General features: G+C 51.0%; 4 protein-coding genes across 7 annotated transcripts; 2 read left to right on the top strand and 2 right to left on the bottom strand.

Moving 5' to 3' along the window:
- The first annotated feature begins 377 nt into the window (after positions 1-377).
- Positions 378-10136, top strand: ZSWIM3 (zinc finger SWIM-type containing 3). Its single transcript, XM_042930811.1, has 2 exons — positions 378-626; positions 7367-10136. The coding sequence occupies exons 1-2, from the start codon at positions 472-474 to the stop codon at positions 9300-9302; spliced, it is 2091 nt and encodes a 696-aa protein (XP_042786745.1). The 5' UTR covers positions 378-471; the 3' UTR covers positions 9303-10136.
- Positions 10137-11063: 927 nt separating this feature from the next.
- Positions 11064-14174, top strand: ZSWIM1 (zinc finger SWIM-type containing 1). Of its 4 annotated transcripts, none has more exons than XM_042930820.1 (2): positions 11064-11308; positions 12159-14174. In XM_042930820.1, the coding sequence occupies exon 2, from the start codon at positions 12304-12306 to the stop codon at positions 13672-13674; it is 1371 nt and encodes a 456-aa protein (XP_042786754.1). In that variant the 5' UTR covers positions 11064-11308; positions 12159-12303; the 3' UTR covers positions 13675-14174. The 4 variants fall into 4 exon arrangements, with proteins under 4 accessions (XP_042786754.1, XP_042786752.1, XP_042786750.1 ...); XM_042930818.1 differs by having other exon boundaries at positions 11064-11354; XM_042930816.1 differs by having other exon boundaries at positions 11064-11421.
- A 388-nt stretch (positions 14175-14562) lies between these two features.
- On the bottom strand, positions 14563-16043 carry SPATA25 (spermatogenesis associated 25). Its single transcript, XM_042930827.1, has 2 exons — positions 15832-16043; positions 14563-15458 (listed from the first exon to the last, which is right to left on the bottom strand). Exons 1-2 carry the CDS (start codon positions 15950-15952, stop codon positions 14827-14829), a joined length of 753 nt encoding a protein of 250 aa, XP_042786761.1. The 5' UTR covers positions 15953-16043; the 3' UTR covers positions 14563-14826.
- A 996-nt stretch (positions 16044-17039) lies between these two features.
- Positions 17040-18870, bottom strand: NEURL2 (neuralized E3 ubiquitin protein ligase 2). The gene is made up of 2 exons (XM_042930826.1): positions 18044-18870; positions 17040-17281 (listed from the first exon to the last, which is right to left on the bottom strand). The coding sequence occupies exons 1-2, from the start codon at positions 18783-18785 to the stop codon at positions 17166-17168; spliced, it is 858 nt and encodes a 285-aa protein (XP_042786760.1). The 5' UTR covers positions 18786-18870; the 3' UTR covers positions 17040-17165.
- Between the last annotated feature and the right edge of the window lie 11 nt (positions 18871-18881).

Genomic DNA, 18881 nt, shown 5'->3' with positions numbered 1-18881 from the left:
CTGGGCAGACACGCGGAGACCCGCATTGAACGAGCAGCTTCTTCCGGCAGCTTGTTCCAGCAACCGGAAGCCCCCTGCGGGCCCTGAGAAAGCGGGATCCGAGTTATGATTGGCCAATGTTCCTGTCAGTCTTCGTGAGAGGGCGTCGATTTTTCCTCTAGCGACTGGAGAAAAGGAGTGCCAGTCCGGGAATCCCGTGTGTGATTGGGCGTGGCCGTGAGGGGGCGGAACCCGGGACTGGATAATAAGGGCTGAGTGTCATTTCCCCTCTGTCAGATAGCAAAGGCGCCCCCGGCCCCTGGTACCCCTCTCAGTCCTAGGGATCCTCCTGAGCTCCATAAGAGGCCATTCCGCCGGGGCCCACCCTTAAGGCATCCCGGACATACGCCAGCCTACGGGCCCTCCTAGTGTGACCTCTGACCCCTGGTGTTGGTCTTGGGACCAGCCCCCGGTGCGGGCTGCGGGGCGGCCATGGAGCTGGGCAGCTGCTTCAAAACCTACGAGGACTTCAAGGAGTGCTTCAGCGCCTACAAAAAGGAGAACAGGTGCTCCTTCATTCTCAGGGACTGCGTCTCCGTCCGCTTCCACAACCTCAACCACGGCACGTCAATCCGCGAGGACATCCTGTAAGGGCGGGGCGGGGGCGGGGGCGGGGCAGGGGGGTGGGGAGGAGGCCGGACTGTCCCCTGGTGGGAGGCCTGGACGTGGAGGGAGTGCAGTTGGGCCCTGGTGTCTTAGCATTCAACAGGGCGCTGAGCACCTGCCCTGTGCCTGGTGAAAAGAGCCAAAGCTTCACAGGCATCGCTTTTTGACCACCCACTTCCCCTCCACTCATTCACTCCATTACAGCTTCCCCGGAATAACTGTAATTTGTCCCATTTTTTGAGCACCTGCGGTATCCCTAGCTCAAAGTACACTGATTTCACAAATGGATTAAAAAAAACCAAAAAACAAAAAAAACGCTTTCGCGGTGATTCCCTTCATCAGTGTTCTCTTTACCAGGCAATTAACGCGGTCAGTTGTGGATTGGTTTGTTCATTCATTCATTCGTTTTGTAAACGGTCCCTGAGCTTCTGAGATGCACAGCCATTTTCCAAACGTTCCCCCATGCCCCAGGCATCCTTCTCCGTTGTGTGCGTGCTTTACCCCGCAGGGCCGAATTGAGAATGATAGACAAAAGCTATTTTTTGCCATCTGGCAGCGGAGAAAACAGGCCGAGGGGCTAAGAAAAGGGTTGACAACTCAGTTGTCTTCAGGGTTCAGGTGAAACAGCCCCGGGTAAGAAAGTTCAACTTTTAATTTCACCATAAGAGAAAGAATGATGAAATAACCACAGACACCAGGTCTCTGCAGCAGGGACCAGGGAAGTGGGACTTGGGCAAAATGGAGAGCAGGCCCTATCTAATCAGCCGCAGCTAATGGCCGCCGTGTGAAAATGAAGATCCCCCGTGGCCAGGCTTTGGGGCAAAGGAAGTCAGACATCCAGGCTTTAGGTCAGTTTCTCCACTTTTTAAAAATTGAAAATCGGGTCCAATTCGAACACAGTCCACGTGGGCCAAGTCAAAGCTGCATGGGCAGAGTGTCTCTCTCTAAATTATTCTAGGCAGTTAAGGGAGAGGTGAAAAGCTCATCTTGAGTCTGTTGGACCTTGATTGTTTTCAGCTCAAAATAATCCACACGTCCAATTAGCAAATTCTGGGGCAGCCTGCCCTAAACCCCATCAAGGAGTTAAAAAGAGAGCTCTGGAGTCAGAAAGACAGGCTTTACACTTGAGTTGGGGCAAGACTTAATTTCTGTGACGGTTTAATCCTCTAAACTGAAGTGGATATGGTAAAGGTCAAATAACCGAACGCACGTAGGAGCGGAAGCGTGGTGCTCAGTTTCTCAGCGCTCAGTTGCAATCAGTACATGGTAGAAAGCGGTACTTTGACTCAGTACTTTTGAGAATCACATGTGCTGCGGGAATTATCACTAGACCACCAAAAGTCCCACTCAACTGGGAGATTCGATGCTTTTATGCCCGGTTTTCCCTCTCATATTTTTATATATGGCTGTTGTGTTTTTGCTTTTGTTATGTCTTTTGGGGGGGATTGATAATTCTTCAAACAGTCCAGGAAGTATTCTCATGTCTCTCTCCATTGCCGTTCGGTTTAATAGCTACCTTTTTTTGGAACATTTTTGGGGGCCGCATTCCAGAGATTGTGCTAAGAACTTTACAGGCATTGTTTTATTTAATCCTCATTACACCCTGTGAACTAGGCCCTTGTTACCCGATTTTTCATTTTCTATGTATCCATAGTCACAAGGCCGAGTAGGAAAGCAATGTCCTACAAAAGTCTTGCTAATAAACCAGCCACTTATAAAATTAGTCACTACTTAATAATTTCCTGCTTATCCCTACCAGTCCCATTAATATCTTTGGCAGTCAGTTTCTGGCTAATCAATAAGTGTGGTAAACATCAGGATAATACAATGGAGATAAAACTAACTGCAAACAAAAATTACACCTCTCCCAAGAGCAAGACTTCGTGAAATCTCTGAAAGTAATGAGAACTCCTTACTTACATCACCCTCAGCCTGACACCAGTGAACAAGAGGAGAAGAAAAATGAGCAAAGATGATGATGTGATAGGAATTTGACAAACGAAGGATTTGCATAGCAAAGAATAAAATTAGGCCTTTGGGAAACCTGATAAAGCCCAGGAATGTTTCAGTAAAACTGACCTTTCCGTGTTGTAAAAGTGAGACAGGAAATAAAATATCTTAGTGTTTGAGGGGAAATGCACCAGGAAAAAAAAAACAAAAAAACAACAGTTGACACTGTAAGTTATTCTTGGATTATTTTAAGAATTGGTATATAGCTGCCATTATAACCTATGTTTTGTTAAATATAATATGAACTTCATAATTTTAGGCTCCTATTTCAAGATAAAGTTCCTCTCAAATCTTTTTCCCCCTCTATTTACTATCATATGTTGTTTCTGAGGGATAGTTTTGGCTGCAATTAACTGAAAACTCTGACTCAAAATGGCTTATTTCTTAGAAGCCTAGAGGTGGGTCTGTGAAGGTGATTGTTTCCATGGCCCTGGCTTTTTGTTTCTTACTGCTCTGCCATCCTCAGGTCTCAGCTTGGTACAGATGCAGGGGTCACATCCAAATGAAAAGCCTTCCTCAGTTTCCTGCAGATTTCCTATCCTGTTTCTTTCTCCAGAATTGGGCCAGTATCCATGCCCATTCCCAATGAGATGAGCTCAATTGGCTTAGACTAGCCCTGAAGTACTTAGCTTTGTGGGGGAGTAATGGCAACCCAAATTAAGTTGGCTTTCTGTTGGGAAGGAAGAAGGGGGCTAAGGGCAACCCACAGATCCAGTCACAACCTTTTGAATGAATTCACTTCGTAGTGGTTCTGATTGGTTTTGGATCAGGTACCGACTTTTACAGACCAGTCAGTACTCTTGCTATTTCTAACTTCTTGTTATTTCTAATTTACAGATTAGGAGTTGAAGACTCAGAGGAAGTGAAATGACTTGTCCAAGTTCACACAGCTAATAAGTGGTAGAGGTAGAATTTAAACTCAGATCTTCTGACTCTGAGTCTTGTTCCTAACTCAAGTTATATTTTCTAAAATGGCTTTACCGCACCTATAAAGATCCTAGTATTGCTCAAGGTGCGATCTACACACAAGGACACAAATCTTATGTAAAATTAAAAGGCTTAGTTAATCTGTACCAATCCCTATAGAGTGAATCACTGTTCGGTCAGTTATAAATATATTGCTTGTACCTCTCTTTAACCATTCACTTAATTTTGACTTTACTGGCTACCTATGTAATTCTCTCTCTGCTCTCTAGACCTAGAGAGTAGAGACTGGCTAATTAGTCTGTGTAGCAATTAGTATAGTGTTCGGTACATAGCAGGACTTGGTAAATGTTTGAAATTAAACAAAGGACTTGTCCATAGTTAGTAAAAGTAGTTGTGCTCGGACTAGAAGCCAAGTTGTTGGACAGAACCCTCTCAGTGGTCTTCCTAGTATACTTTTCATGTTTTATAAGGAGAACCTTCTGTGCCATAGTTAATCATTTAATTCTCATTCGGTACGCGTGCTTAGAGCACTGGGTGTGCTCCACGCGCGGGAGCAGGCACTGGGAGCACACTGGTGGCGCTGTCCGGTAGGGAATACAGACACCTGCAAAGTAGATGGGAAGCAAGGCTGGCTGACTCCCTGCCTCCAGATCCTGGCTGGGCACCCTTAGATATAAGCAGTCAGGGGGATTCAGAAAGGTGTGAAACCATGTTCCTGTCTTGAAGGGAGTCAATGCTTTAACTTAGACAACTAAGTACAGATGAAAATAACCGCAGTGCTCAACGAATTCTTAACAAAAGATTTGTATATCTCACTGTATGTCAGTGCTATCTCAATAAAAAAGATTGAACGAAGTGGGGAAAAAAATAACAGACTTCAGCCTAGTACCCATTATGTTTGAAACATACGATGCCAACAAAGACATTATGTTTACAGATCTTTAAGCAAGTTATTGAACCTGAACAGTGTGTTGAGGGTCGAGTATTCTGAAAAAGGAGAAATATTTTGAAAGCGGACAGGCAGCATAAGGGTTAACTACACAGACTGTAGCCAAGCAGGCTTAGTTCAAATCCCAGATCCCCATCCTTGAGAACATTTTAAAGCCTGTTTCCCCATCTGTAAAATGAGGATAATAGAACCCTTTTCCTAGTATAAAGTGATGCATGTTAGGGGTTTAATATAGCCTGGCATAGAATACCTTAGTACATGTAGTACTGGTAGGAAAGAATGGAAAACACTTGTTAACATATTGGATATAGACATAGAGAAGGAGGAATTAAGAACAAGGCCAAGGTTTCCTCCCCTGGAGGCATAGTCAGTCATTAATGGAACCAGGAAAGGTTTGAAAAAGCTTTATGGCTAATGTTCTCCAGTATCTTTCTTTCTTTTTTTTTTTTTTTTTTTTTTTTTGGACAAGCCTAACATGCACTAAGAGCATTCGAAGTCCATCTAATTTGATGAACTAGGGCCATGCTAAGATATGGAGCCAGCAAAAGGGCAGGGCCCAATCTACGGGCTTGGGGAAGGCTTTCTAGAAGAGGTGACCGTTCCACGTAGTCCTGAAGGGTGAGTAAGCTTTGAGGTGAAGGCAGGTGGGAAGGGTGTTCCAGAGAGAGACAAACACGAGCAAAGGCAGAGAAGTGAGACCTAGCATAACGAATGCAGGAAGCTGTAGACACTTTGTCTTTCTAGGGCACAAAAAAAGAAGATGGTGAGGGGGTGGAAAAGGAGACTGGGAATGTAGGCAGAAGCCACACTGCGGCCACCACTGACTGGCCTTGCCATACTATTGGACTGTTCCAGCCCCTTCCCAGCCCTGAGCTGGGGATGGTGTCGTAGCCCCAGCACTGTGCACACAACAGGTGCAGGCATTTTCAGCCCACTCCGCCCTATTATTGCAGGCCTGGCGTATCCTGTTTTTCTAAGCTTACCCCACAGGGTGGGCAGACAGGACCAGCCGGATTAGAGTGTTTGGAAAAGAGTTAGTGAGGTGCCCAGGCTGTGTCATTGCATGCCAGGGGCTGAGAGTTTTTCCCCTTCTCTCCTGGTCTTTGGGCCGGGACACTCCCTGAAGAGGCAGGGTTGTAACCTGTCCCACCCATGATCTATGCGTCATTCACCTAGTACATCTTTGATAAGCATCTGCTGAAGGAATAACATTGTTAGGTGCTTGGAATACACTGAGAAGTAACTCAGTCCTGCCGCTTCATGACAGCCCCATCCAATTGTTTTTTGTTTTCTTTTTTTAGTTTATTTATTTTTGAAAGAGAGCGAGAGAGAGAGAGCGTGCAAGGGGGGAGGGGCAGGGAGAGAGGGAGAGAGGGAGACAAAGAATCCAAAGCAGGCTCCAGGCTCTGAGCTGTCAGTGCAGAGCCCGACATGGGACTCAAAGCCATGAATCTTGAGATCGTGACCTGAGCCAAAGTTGGACGCTTAACCGACTGAACCACCCAGGCACCCCCTAGCCCCATCCAATTGTAAAGGTACTTTATAAACACCCGATAGAGTGTCACAAGGCATAGGAACTATAATAACAGTAGCCAGGCTCTGGGCTAAATATTGTGTCTGTGGCTTATTTAACCTTCATAACAATCTTATTAAAAGAGTCTCATTTTATGTGTGATGTTCTTCATAAAACAGTCTCATCATAAAGTGATTTGCCCAAGGTCAAGGAGCTTCTGAGTGCTAGAGCCCTGATTACTATCCAGGCAGTCAGCCTCCAGGGTCTCCACTGTGTAACCACTAGGTATACTGCCCCCCAGAGACGATTTTGAGCCTTTTATGTTAAGTAAATGCTATGAATTCAGAGAAAGGAGCAGTTACTATGGGTTGAAAACATCCACAAAGGCTTCCTGGGGAAGGTGGGAGCTGATTTGGCCTTGAAGCTTGGGTTGAATGGGGATAGGAAGAGGAAAAGAGCAGAGATTCAATTTATTGACTCTTCTCCTTTGAATCCTCACTCTCAGCCCAGAATGGCAAAACTGGTAGGGACCTGAAGATCATCTAGCCCAGGGGTTCTCAAACTCTCCTAGGATTTGGACATTTTTCCTTAGATGAAAGATGAATAGAGATCTTTCCTCTGAGAGAGGGCCACTTGTATCTTTGCTGTCTGGAGGAGTAGGAGGCAAAGGTAATAGTTCCCAAAAGGCAGGAATGAAGGGGATATATATTTTTTTAAGTTTATTTATTTTGAGAGGGTGAGCGAGAGGGGTGGGGGAGAGTGAGAGCAGGGGGGGAGGGGCAGAGAGAGAGGGAGAGAGAGAGAGAGAGAGAGAGAGAGAGAGAGAGAATCCCAAGCAGGCTCCTCACTGTCAACACAGAGCCCGACGCTGTGCTCAAACTCATGAACCTCCAAGACCATGACCTGAGCCAAAATCAAGAGTCAGATGCTTAACTGACTGAGCCACCCAGGGGCCCCAGAGGCAACGTTTTAAACAGTGCATAATCAGCCGGCCCGCTGCTGCTGCCTCTTGTCTGTTTTCTCTCCCGTCTGGTCTCACAGTGAATCCCTGGGAGCTTCAGCTGGGCCACAGAGAGTGCATGGAAGGAGTGGGGCTTTAAACTGCTATACATGAGAATGGATGCGGTGTTAGTTGGACAGGGTCCTGACAAAAGACACCGAATTGGGATTGGAGGATGAATGTCAGTCTTCCTTCCCTACACCCTACACTGCCTCGTGGTCTCTGGAAAACCCATCAGTCACTGTAAATCCCTCCAGGGTCTTGTCTTATAAGGGAAAGGGGTGGGCAGTACCTTTCTCACTGTCACATCTACCTTCCCTAGATACATGCAGGTGAAATTTGTCTGTATTCGGACCCAGTCAAACAGGAAGAGAACATCAGAGGCAGACATGTGCCCAGCATACTTGCTCCTGCGGTACAATGAGAAACTGGATCGACTATTTATTAGTGAACTCAACACCCAGCATGTCCATGTTGATTCCAAAACTGCAGGACCCAGAGGAGACACCACTGGCAAACCTCAAAAGACCATGTACCTGCAGAAACCCCAGCCTGAGCAGCCTGCGACCAAGAAAGACCTTGACCTAGCCAAGAAGTCCCCCGTTGAACCATCATTTTGCTTAGACAAGGTCCAAGCACCCTCAAAGCCAGAGCAGGAGGGCATCACTCCTTCTGACCTGGCCAAGATAGCAAAAGTGATGAAAAACTTTCTTAAGGTGGATGAGGGTTCCATGGCCTCTCTCAGCGTGGGCAACAGCCAAGACCTGGACCGGCTCAGCTTCCAGAGCAGCAAGATGACCGATCTGTTTATCCGCTTCCCAGAGAATCTCCTGCTACACCGCGTGGAGAACACCCAGGGCCACATCCTCTATGCTTTCTTGGTGGAGAACAAGGAGCGAGAGGGCCGAGTGGTACACTTTGCCGTGCTCAAGGCTGAGACAGCTACCTCCGTGGCCAAGATGCTGAGTATCTTCACAGAGTTCAACACAGACTGGCCCAAGGTCAAGGTGGTCTTTGTGGACCCGTCCTTCCCCCATCGAGCCATCCTGCAGGAGATCTTCCCTGCTGCCCGCATCCTCCTGTCCATCTACCACACCACCCGGCTCTTGGAGAAGAAGTTGCATCGTAGTTCGGCAAATCCATCCTTTAAAAGGCTCATGAAGGAAGCCCTGCGGGAGGCTGTGTTTGTCACTTCTGATGCCAGCCTGCAAAATCTCTGTCAGATGTCCCAAGCCCTACTGGACGAGGAGCTCTTCAGCTTCCTGCAGGCCCACTGGTTCTCCTGTGAGCTGCTGTGGTACATGCACGTGAGGAAAGGCCTGCACGCGTGTAACACGTACATGGACAGCCTAGACGTTGTCACCAGCAAGGTGTCCAGCCTCTTTCGGGAACAGCAGTCCCTGCTGGACTGCATCCTCCGCTTTGTGGATTATATGGACTTCTTTAATACCAAAGGCTTGAAAAACTTGCCCACAGCTCCTCCCAAGTTAAAAAGAGCCCGACCAGCCAGCATGCCGCCAAAGTCCAAGAAGGCATTTGGAGTCTGTGGGGGGAGCCTCACCAGGCTCCCTGTGGAAAAGACAAAGCCAGAGCCACAGCGGGCGCCGTTGCAGCAGCAGCCACAGGTGCAGCCCTCCCAGGAGGGCATGCTAGACACCTTGCACGGGAGTGGCTCTGAACTGGCCTATAAGCTGTGCCACAATGAGTGGGAGGTGGTGCAGAACTCCACCCACCTGGTGGACGTGGCTGGCTCCTCTGTGGACATTCAGCTACTAGAAGATTCTCACCAGGTGAGCAAGGATGGCTGTAGCTGCAGCTGTTCCTTTCAACAGTGGTACCACCTGCCATGCCGGCACATTTTGGCCCTGCTGCACACCAGCCAGAAGCCTGTGGGTGAAGCCATGGTGTGCCGCCGGTGGCAGAAGAGGTACCAGCACCTCCTTGGGCCCAGTGGGGAGCTCCGGGACCCTGTTGCGGTCCCGAACACAGGCCAGCCTGGGAAGCAAGGACGGAGCGACGTGATTCAGGACCTCAGCAGGGAGCTGGCAAACCTGCTAATGCAGAGTGAGGGGCCAGAGCTGGAGGAGCGCTGTTCCACCCTGCGCAAGATTGTGGACATCTGGGCTGACCCCTGCCAGCCGCCCGAGCCCAGTCAGCAGCCGGAGGACTTCAAGGATGTGGGCCGCCTCCCTTTCCTCTGGGGAAAGCAAGAGGAAGGGGAGGGGCTCCCGCTTGCTGGAGCCACGATTCATGATTAAGGCACTTGCACGGGCACATCGGACCACAGGCCCCTCTCCTTGGAAGTCTGAGAACTCAAAGTGGGCAGGCCGTGCCAGGGGTCAGCATTTTAACCAATGTCTTCCTAGGTAGGGCTAGGAAGATTGTTACAACAGGGAGAAGAGGAACCCCACTATGTGACAGTCCTCTGAATCCACCCCATTTCTGCCCTACCTTTGTCATTCCTCGGGAACCTCGTTCATTGTCAAGGCCAAAGTTATCTCCATGCTGAAAGGTCACCCACCCCTCTTTCTGCCCTGACTCCTGAGATCAGATCTTACTCCTGTCGGAGGGATGAATTCCTGCCCCAGGATAGGGTGAGACGAAATATACCTGGTAAAAGGACCTGTTTCCAGGGACAAAGGGATGGAGGGTGATCCTTAGCTGTTGCTGCTCTTTACAAAGAATCTGTTATTTGTACTTATTTTTATTCATATTAAATAAAGTTTTGGTTTGTTTTTTTTTTTTAATAAAATCAAATAAGCAGGGAAAATGTGTGCTGCTTGAACAGGGAAGGAACCTAATGGGGGTTGTAGAGCCAAACAGAATCTGATGCCTTAAATTCAAAGACTTAGGAGTCCACCACTGACTTCATCTTCTTGCTACCAACCAAGCCATCGACACTGATTTCAGGCTGCCTAGAATTCTAGCAGGAGGAGGCCAAATAGACGAGGGGGGTGGGGGCTAGACTCCACAGCCTGAACTTGCTGGCAGACTGTGGGCAAGTTTCTAATTTCTTTGACCCCAGGTTTCTCACCTGTAAAAATAAATGTTGGCCTGTTCGAATCCCAATTTACCCTCTAGATTTATACAAACAGAACATTTCCTTCCTTTTTTTTTTTTTTTTTTTTAAGTGTAGTTACTTATTTTGAGAGCAGGGGATGGGCAGAGAGAGGGGGAGAGAGAGAATCCTAAGCAGTCTTCCCACTGTCAGCGCAGAGTCCCACGATTTTACAAACCGTGAGATTATGACCCCAGCCGAAATCAAAAGTCAGAGGCTTAACTGACTGAGCCACCCGGAGGCCCCCGTTTCAGTTTTAAGCACCAGCATGGACTTTTGTTGTTGTTGCTGGTTGGTAATTTTAACCACCTAAAGCTGGGAAGCTACCCAGCTGTCCAAGATACCACCTTCAGGGGAACCGAGGTCAAAGTTAGCAGTCGGTCTTGCCTCTTGCTTGCACCAGGATCTTGAGTCACAGCCCCTTTCTGGATCTCTTTCTTCTGTAGACCACTGGAAGGGGTGGGGCTGCGCAACACCAAGGTTCAGCTCTCTCAAGGAGATCTGGATTTCCTCTACTCTAAGGGTTGGGCCCCTGACCCCTGGTGGAGAGGGCAGAATTTGAGACCTGGGCCTCCATCTCCCCATTAGGCAGAAGATACAGTACAACTGCATAGGCACCTTTTCCTATCCCCCGGGGCTTTGGAATTTGGCCAGAAAAGAAAAGAAAAAAAAATCCATAAAGCACTGCAATTTATTTTCCTTTTCATTTTCGGCCTCTGAGGAGTTTCCATAGTAACAGGCTCTTCCAGAGTCTTCTCCCCAGACGCGGGGCTCCGGAGTTCCAGTTTCAGAGCTTAGGCTTGCCAGGATGCTAGTATCTTCGGGCTTTCATTGGTCACCGCCAGCCGAGCCCCTCGTAACCCTAGGAACAGCACCCGCCCACAAATCGCCAGGCTACGATTGGTCTATGCCCCAAAGATCGACCGCGAACTCTTCAGGCCATTGGTCCGAGTCACGGCGAAGCTGGCGCCGCGGTTGGTGAGCCTAGAGGTCAGTCAGAGTCAGGCAGGGTCAAATAGGGAGACATGGCGACGGAGCCAGGCAGTGGGTGAGTGATTTCTGAAGGGGTGGAGGTGTGAGGCAGTTGATGACCGCGGTCAGCCGTGACACAGCCCCCCAAGGGGTGGGAGGTTGACTTCTCTTCTGGCTCCGGCCGGACTCCGAATGGGAACGTCTGACATCTACATCCTCCCACCCGGGTTAGAGGTGAGAGGTCAGAGGCTGCGGCCCCTCTCTGGTGTTTGGACCTCAGGTACTGTGTGGAAAGCAGTCAGGATCCGAAGTCAAAGACTCAGCTTCCGGCTACTTACAGAGTAATGGTGGGCAAGTCACTTAACCTCTTTGAACCTCAGTTTCTTATCTGTAGAATGGGGACAGTAACCCGATTTGGGGCCAAATAGAGGCAACATTTGAACAGAGTATTGCAGTTAATAGAGGGATTAATGGAGAGGCAGGAGAAGCCAAGCACATTTGATAGCCCCTGTTCGTGGTTCAAAGGGTTGAGGCTCAGAGGGAGTGTCACTGACTTGCCCAGAATCATACAATTTTGGGGGCAATCAGTTCGCTTGTATATACCAGGACCAAATGGAAGAACGGATGCCAGCAGTAATTTGCAAATATAAAGCACTAAACAGATATTTAAAATGCTGTTTAAGAAAAAAAAAAAAAAAAAAAAAAAGGCCACATGCACCTCCAGCCTTCACGCCCATTTCAATCTCTTGGAACTGAATTTTCCTATGGCCACCTTACCAATTGGTCTCAGCTCCAATGTCATCCTCTCTCCCCACCCAGAGAGAGCTTCCCTGGCCACCTTAGCCAAAGTATCCCTTCCTCCCCCACCTTACTCTCTACCTGTTACCCAGTTTTGTGGTCTTTGTAACCTTCCTTATTTGTTATATCTTTATCTCTTTACACGTTTATTGTATATCTCCCCCAGAACAGTAAGCAATACTGTCACAGTAATAAGCAATACTTACATAGTAAGCAATATTGTCTGGATACATAATTGAAGAGCTGAGCCCCTACTATTGCCTTAAACTTGTGTTCCTCTCCCTAGGCCCATCTTCGGAACAAGATCTGGGAACTACAGTCCAGCCTCAGGCTTCAACTTAGTTGGAGCTTGAGATCCTGAGAGTCTCCTGGACAGCAGCCTTGCAGAGAAAGTACTTTGACCTTGGCATCCAGACATCTCCCATCTCCCCATGGCCCTGGCAATGCTGAATGAGCTCCTGATTGAGGACCCAAACCCACCTATGCTGCTGTATCAGATTAGCAAGACTGCTGAGTTAGATACCCTCAACTACCAGAGCTGCTTTATGCAAGGTGTCTTTGCCCATTTCCCTGAGATCTTATTTATCCACCGGACCTATAACCCAGTGGGCAAGGTGCTATATACCTTCCTGGTAGATGGACCTCGGGTGCAGCTGGAGGGTCATCTTGCCCGGGCCGTCTACTTCGCCATTCCCGCCAAGGAGGATGCTGAAGGCCTGGCCCAGATGTTCCAGGTGTTTAAGAAGTTTAACCCAGCATGGGAGAGAGTCTGTACTATCCTGGTGGATCCCCACTTCCTCCCCCTGCCCACCCTCACTATGGAGTTCCCCGCAGCCGAGGTCCTGCTCTCAGCCTTCCACATCTGTAAGTTCCTCCAGGGCAAGTTCTATCAGCTGTCCCTTGAACAGCCTGTGGAGAGGGTGCTCCTCACTTCCCTGCAGAGCACGATGTGCTCGGCCACAGCTGGCAACCTGAGGAAGTTGTATACGCTCCTGAGCAGCTGCATCCCTCCGGCCCAGCTGCCCGAGCTCCACTCGCACTGGCTGCTCAATGACCGCATCTGGCTGGCCCACCGCTGGAGAAGCCGGGCTGAGAGCAGCCGCTACTTCCAGGGCCTGGAGGTCACCACCCGCGTCCTCAGCCAGTTCTTTGGCACCACCCCGTGTGTGGAACAAGGCATGACCTTGCTGCTCCGATACATGCAGCAGAACTCTGGAGACATGGCAAGCTCCAGCCTGGGCCTGAGTCCCCAGAACAACCACGCCCCCTTAGACGTCAGCCCCGAAAGCCCCAGAGTGGAGCAGTTAGTAGAAGCCCGCATCCAGCACTCCCTCAATGCCATCTGCACGGGGCCCGCAGCCCAGCTCTGCCTGGGGGAGCTTGCTGTGGTCCAGAAATCGGTGCACCTCATTGGCTCCGGCTCAGAAAAGGTGAACATACAGATCCTGGAGGACACCCATAGGGTGCAGCCTCAGCCCCCTGCCAGCTGCAGCTGCTACTTTAACCAGGCCTTCCACCTGCCCTGCCGCCACATCCTAGCCCTGCTCAGTGCCCGCCACCAGGTGCTCCAGCCCGACATGCTGCCAGCCCAGTGGACAGCAGGCTGTGCTGCCAGTCTAGACGACATCCTGGGCAGCAAGTGGAGTGAGACGCTGGATAAGCACTTGGCCGTGGCGCTCCTCACTGAGGAGGTGAGTCAGCTCTTGCAGCACTGCAGCCAGGAGGAGTTCGAACGGAGGTACAGCACCTTGCGGGAACTGGCCGACAGCTGGATCGGCCCTTATGAGCAGGTCCAGCTCTGATTACCCTGTGCCCGGAGATGCTCACACACGCGTACACACTCACATCCACCCCGACACACACACACCAACATGCACTCACACTGTTGTACTTCCATGGGCCCTCCCTCCAGGAAAGGACAAGGCTCTTCTATTCTACTGCAGACTGCTACCTAAAATGTGTCTCGTTCCCGAAGACAGGAGTCAGCAAACTTTTTCTGTAAAGGGCCTAGCAGTAAATACTCTAGACTTTGCTGGCCACAGTCTCTGCTGTATATTCTTGGCTTGGTTTTGCGTTGACGGCCTTTTCAGAAGGTTAAAAACCATTCTTAGCCCAAGGGCCTTGCAAAAACAGGTGACCCCCTGCTCTAGGATAAGACACTGAGTGGAGATCAAGGGCAGGGGCCTGGTAACAGCTTCCCCAGTCATTAGATGATTCACCTGACCCACAGAGAAGGTGGATCCCAGCCTTTGTCCCCTAACCCCCACCCAGAGGTCATTAAAGTCAAATGTTGCCTATTCCAGCCCTTGTCTAGTTTTTTGTCTTCTAGAAGGCAGCAGAGCAAATATCGCAGAAAGACTTTGGAGTCTGACACTACATGCAAATCCTGGTTCCTTGCCTGATTTCTGAGGCCTAGTTGTGCCTGCTACTAGCTCTGAGACTTCAGGCAAGACACCCTTAAAAAGGCTCAATCTGTTCATCTGTAAAAATGGAGATCGCACAGCATTGGCAAGACTAAAGGAGAGCCTGCGTGTAATGGGCCCAGTGCCCAGTGGGTGCTCAAATAACTGTTCATTTTCCTTCCTTGCCTCTGCTCCCATCACCTGCCCTCAGCTGGCCGGGAAATGTAAGGCAAGAGGAAAATTCACATTGCCTAGGACGTTGTACAAGAAATCTTGACTGGATCCCAAAACAATACAAAAGCGACCTCCACTCCAAGCCGGGCCCCCTACCTCAGGTAATTTTCATCATAACTACTCTGATAAGATCTATTTCCTGACTTAGTGCTATCTGGAGAGACTTCCTGGGGTCTGGACCCTGATGAAAGACTTGCGTTCGTCAGAGCAGCTCCAACGACTGCCCTGTCCCCATCCTTGCCACAGGCACCCCCAATCCTGTCTGCCCAAAAACCATACGGAGAAGCCACCCTGTGTGTCTGGTGCTATTTCATCCAGCTACAAGCAGGAGCCAGGAGGCTGGCCTCTCCTGGATCTCATTAGGGGCATTTGCCCAGAGGCTGCGTGGGCGCGTGCCTGCTCCCACCGCGCCCCCTCCACAGCCCCCTCTGGCTCCGGATGGGCCATCATGAAAGCTTGAGCTGCCCGGATCAGGTCCTCTTCCCGCAGGCCGGGGACAGGCACGGTGGGGATGCCAGCGATCATCATGGCCAGGGTAAGGATGCAGATGTCAGGCTGGGAGCCGGCCTCCTTCCCCCCTGCCTCAGAGGGCATGGGTAAAATCCCTGGTGACAGCCCACACAGCAGCAGGGGCCCAGGCCTGCTGGGGCCACCCGGGTGGGGAGCTCTGTTTGTGGAGCAGCCGTCCTCCCAGCCCAAGCTCTCCGGCCGCCTCGCGTGGGGGGACTTGTGGTGGTATCGGCTGTATTCCTTCCGCCGCAGGGTCTCCCAGCCAGCCCCCCCAGGGCAGCCCCTGGCTCCCGGCACTGCCAGGGCCGGGCCCCGGGCCTGGGCAGCAGGCGCCACCTGCTCAGGTTTCTGGCTCAGTGGGCCTAGTCCACCAGGGGCCACCACTACTGGCTCTACAGCACTATAGAGGCCAAGGGATGAGCCCGGAGAAGCAGCCCCACCTGTAGAGACAGGAAGGAGATGGAATGTTATTCTTGGTCTCTTTGAGGAGGCCCTGAGGAGCAGGGCATAGGAGCAGAGCACTGGAAACAGGAGCCCCAGCAGGGCTGTCTAGTGGTCAGGAACTAGGTGTTTTCCTCATACCCACATCCCCAGGCCCCAACATCGAATAAGTAACGGAGAAGTGTTTGTTGAATGAATGAGTGAGCAGGCAGGTAGCTACCGGCAAGGACTTTTGGAATGGCGTTCTTCAGAGAATTGACTCCAGGGCCAGCCCCCAAATCCCCGGCAGAACCTCCACCTCCCAGGAGGCAGGAAACAAGTTCTCAGGGGAAGTTGTGGTGCCCCCTCCAGTTCCAGAAGACCCTCTCTCACCTTGGCTGGAAGGCAGAAGACCTTGATGAGCTTGTGGAGACATGAAATAGGACATGTCTGCCCCAAAGCCCCCGTTTGTGAGGGAACAGTCACCTGCCTCCTCTCCTACCCTTTCCACCATTCTAGAACGTCACTTCATAGTCCCTCCCTTGTACACCTGGAACCCACCTCACAGCACTGACCTGTTCATTCTAGAACCCGCATATGACAATGGGATGGGGTTAAAAGAGCCTTGGACCAGGGACCGGACATTCTAGGTTCTTACCTCTACCGTGGGCGAGTCACTTTGACAGTTTTGTTCCTGGACAGTCTTCTCTAAAATGGGAGTAATGGCCACCCACCACCTCACCAGCGTCGTGAGGATTAAATGCGATTATTCGTATGGAAGCAAAAGATCAGAGATAGAAATAAAGGAGGCGAGTGCTTTGTGCTCTGCAGTATGAGAGAGGGAGTTTGCTGTGTGCCTCTGGAATACGTTCCCATCTCTAGGCTTCAGTTTCCTGACTGCAAAATGAAATCGTTGGTCTGGGACACTGGGTCGCACACTGGGGTGCACATTAAGTTCTCTTGGGAGCTTTTAGAAATACTGAGGTCCAATCTCATCTCAGACCAATTAAATCAGAATGCCAGGGTCAGACCCAGTTGTCAGTATTTTTCAAAGGTCTTTCAGTGGTTATAATATATGCCAAAGTCAAGACCTCTATTCTAAAGGAGCGCTTCTCAATCCTGACTCTGTTAGAACCTCCAGGCTGTTTTTACAAACCAACGATGTCTAGGCCTAATCCTTTGACAAATGGAATGAGAATCTCTGGAGATGGAGTTTGGGGCATCAGCTTTCTAGGTGTCCCAGATAACCCTAATGAGTAGACAGGCTGGGTACGACTGGTCTAGGTAACGTCTAAAATGTTCTCTCTTGGGGTGCCTGGGTGGCTCAGTCTGTTAAGCGCCCGACTCTTGGTTTCAGCTCAGGTCATGATCTCATGGTTCGTGAGTTCAAGCCCAGCATCGGGCTCCGTGCTGACAATGTGGAGCCTGCTCGGGATTTTCTCCCTCTCTCTCTGCCCCTTCCCCACTCGTTCTCTCTCTCTCTCTCAAAAATAAATAAACTTAAATAAATAAAATGCTCTCTCTTTCTCTGACCTGCTGACCCACAACAATTCTAAAAAGTGCCCCTCACAGGCTTCCAGGGCAAGGAGACCCTCCAGTGATCAGTGTCAGCATCGCTGTGTTTATTTCCAGGCCTGGCCGGCAGCAGTATGGCCAGCTTCGGACCAGCCACAGCTCCAGGGCCAGGACATGCTCCTGTGGCCCTGTTCCAGGGTGGCCGCAAGCCCTTACTCATACTTGCAGAAATCCTTAAGTCCTTTCGGCAGGTGGAGCCCATCGATGGCCAACCGGTGCACCACACTCTTCTGGATGACTAGGCGGCACAGAGTCTGCAGGGACGGCACTGTGGAAAGAAGGCTGTCAAAGGCAAACTGAACTTGAGGCCGAGACCCAAAAGATCTAGGTCTCGGTTCTCCCTTTGTCATTAACTTAGGCAAGTTCCTTCTGCTCTCCAGGCCCAGCCTGAGTCATGGGGCTGTTCATGTGGTCAAGATAAGCACCTCTTTTCCAAACTTTGACATTGCTGCAGCCCTATTTCTATTTTAACCCCTCCTTAGCAGCTTCCAGGGATATAGGTAGTGCTTGATTCACCTATGCTCACCCAGCTTCCGGCACAGGCCTGACAGAGTGGGTTCTAGTTCAGCGAATCCATAAAATGATCAGAGGTATAAATAAAGAGCTTAGCAGAGCTATAAAGAACCAGACCTCAGGATTAAGACGCTTTCAATCCGGGGCCTACAGTGCCTTTGAACTGGTATGCCTAAATCTAGGAGCACTTGTCGAATAAAAGGGCACACGATTTTCAAAGCAGCCTGGATGTAAAATCAGTTTAGAATCCCTGCCCTAGGGATTCTAGGTTAATACAGAAAATACTGGCAAAGCCAGCATCCTAATCCATCACAGCTGAGATGGCTAAACTGAGACCCAGAGCCAGAGAGCCACTTGTCCAAGATCACAAGCAGAGGCATAATTGGAAATTCGATTCCCCAACTTCTAAACAAATGCTGGACAGACCAAGGCCTTGCTAGCTGGCTTGGGAGTCCTCGCAAGTTCCTGTCCCACACTGGGCCAGGAGGGGTCGCTGCCCAGGGGGTGGGATACCTACAGCCATACTCGAGCTGCACAAGGCGCACACTCTTGGTGGAGGCAAAGACGTCCACCACTGCGTAGAGGGGCTGGGCGGCTGGCAGCCCCCGGGCGCTGGGACCCATGTCCTCGCCGTTGATGACGATGTGCATGTCCGCCGTGCCGTCAGGGCGCGGGCAGAAAAGAACGCCCAGGCGGCTGCGGCGCGCGGTCGGAGGCAGCACGTTCAGCTCATACAGCTGATCCAAGAGGTGGCTGTAGAGCCCGGGCCGGCTGCGGCCCACCAGGCGGTCTCGGGGAATGCGAAACTGCTCAATGCACAGATAGGGTTCCACCAGGAGGGCTGGGGGGCGGCTGGGGACCGCTGCCTCTGCCTCCGGGCCGTCCTCCCGGGGCACGCGGTTGTGATGGCGCGTGATGGCAAAGACCCAGGTGTGGCCGAGGCTGACCAGGTCGGGCAGCGAAAACTCGGGCACCGCGGCCAGAGTGGCAGGGTCTAGCGCAGTCAGGCCGAGGCGCAGGTGCCCGCACCAGCCCAGCTCTTTCTCCTCGATCTCGACCAAGAATACCTGGCCCGGGGCCAGCGGCTCGCGACTGAAGCACAGGCCGTGAGCGAAACTCTCCACGCGTGTGGCCCGCGTCCCGGAGGGGTCCACGCGGATGTTGGCACCATGCACCCTGTGGAAGCGGGTGGGAGGGGGCTCGGGGCGCGCGGCTCTCCAAGGCGCACCCAAGTCCACGGGCTCGGAGACAGCAGCCATCTCCCAGCCGTGAGATAGGCCAGCGGGCGCTGGGGGCTATTTTGGGCGGCGTGCTCTGAGGGTGACCGCGGGGGCACCATGTAAGGTATCCCTCCC

The sequence above is a fragment of the Panthera leo genome, chromosome A3, assembly GCF_018350215.1.
Source record: "Panthera leo isolate Ple1 chromosome A3, P.leo_Ple1_pat1.1, whole genome shotgun sequence".
Classification (NCBI taxonomy): domain Eukaryota; kingdom Metazoa; phylum Chordata; class Mammalia; order Carnivora; family Felidae; genus Panthera; species Panthera leo.
This window is presented reverse-complemented; position numbering and strand designations above follow the sequence as displayed.

What these genes read in the sequence shown, in the direction of transcription:
- ZSWIM3 (XM_042930811.1), top strand. Translation starts at nt 472, where the DNA reads ATGGAGCTGGGCAGCTGCTTCAAAACCTACGAGGACTTCAAGGAGTGC. An exon ending in TCAATCCGCGAGGACATCCT is followed by an intron (nt 627 to 7,366) that starts GTAAGGGCGGGG and finishes TACCTTCCCTAG; the next exon opens with ATACATGCAGGTGAAATTTG.
- ZSWIM1 (XM_042930820.1), top strand. Translation starts at nt 12,304, where the DNA reads ATGGCCCTGGCAATGCTGAATGAGCTCCTGATTGAGGACCCAAACCCA.
- SPATA25 (XM_042930827.1), bottom strand. Translation starts at nt 15,952, where the DNA reads ATGGTGGAAAGGGTAGGAGAGGAGGCAGGTGACTGTTCCCTCACAAAC. An exon ending in TCTTCTGCCTTCCAGCCAAG is followed by an intron (nt 15,459 to 15,831) that starts GTGAGAGAGGGT and finishes CTGTCTCTACAG; the next exon opens with GTGGGGCTGCTTCTCCGGGC.
- NEURL2 (XM_042930826.1), bottom strand. Translation starts at nt 18,785, where the DNA reads ATGGCTGCTGTCTCCGAGCCCGTGGACTTGGGTGCGCCTTGGAGAGCC. An exon ending in TGTGCAGCTCGAGTATGGCT is followed by an intron (nt 17,282 to 18,043) that starts GTAGGTATCCCA and finishes TTCTTTCCACAG; the next exon opens with TGCCGTCCCTGCAGACTCTG.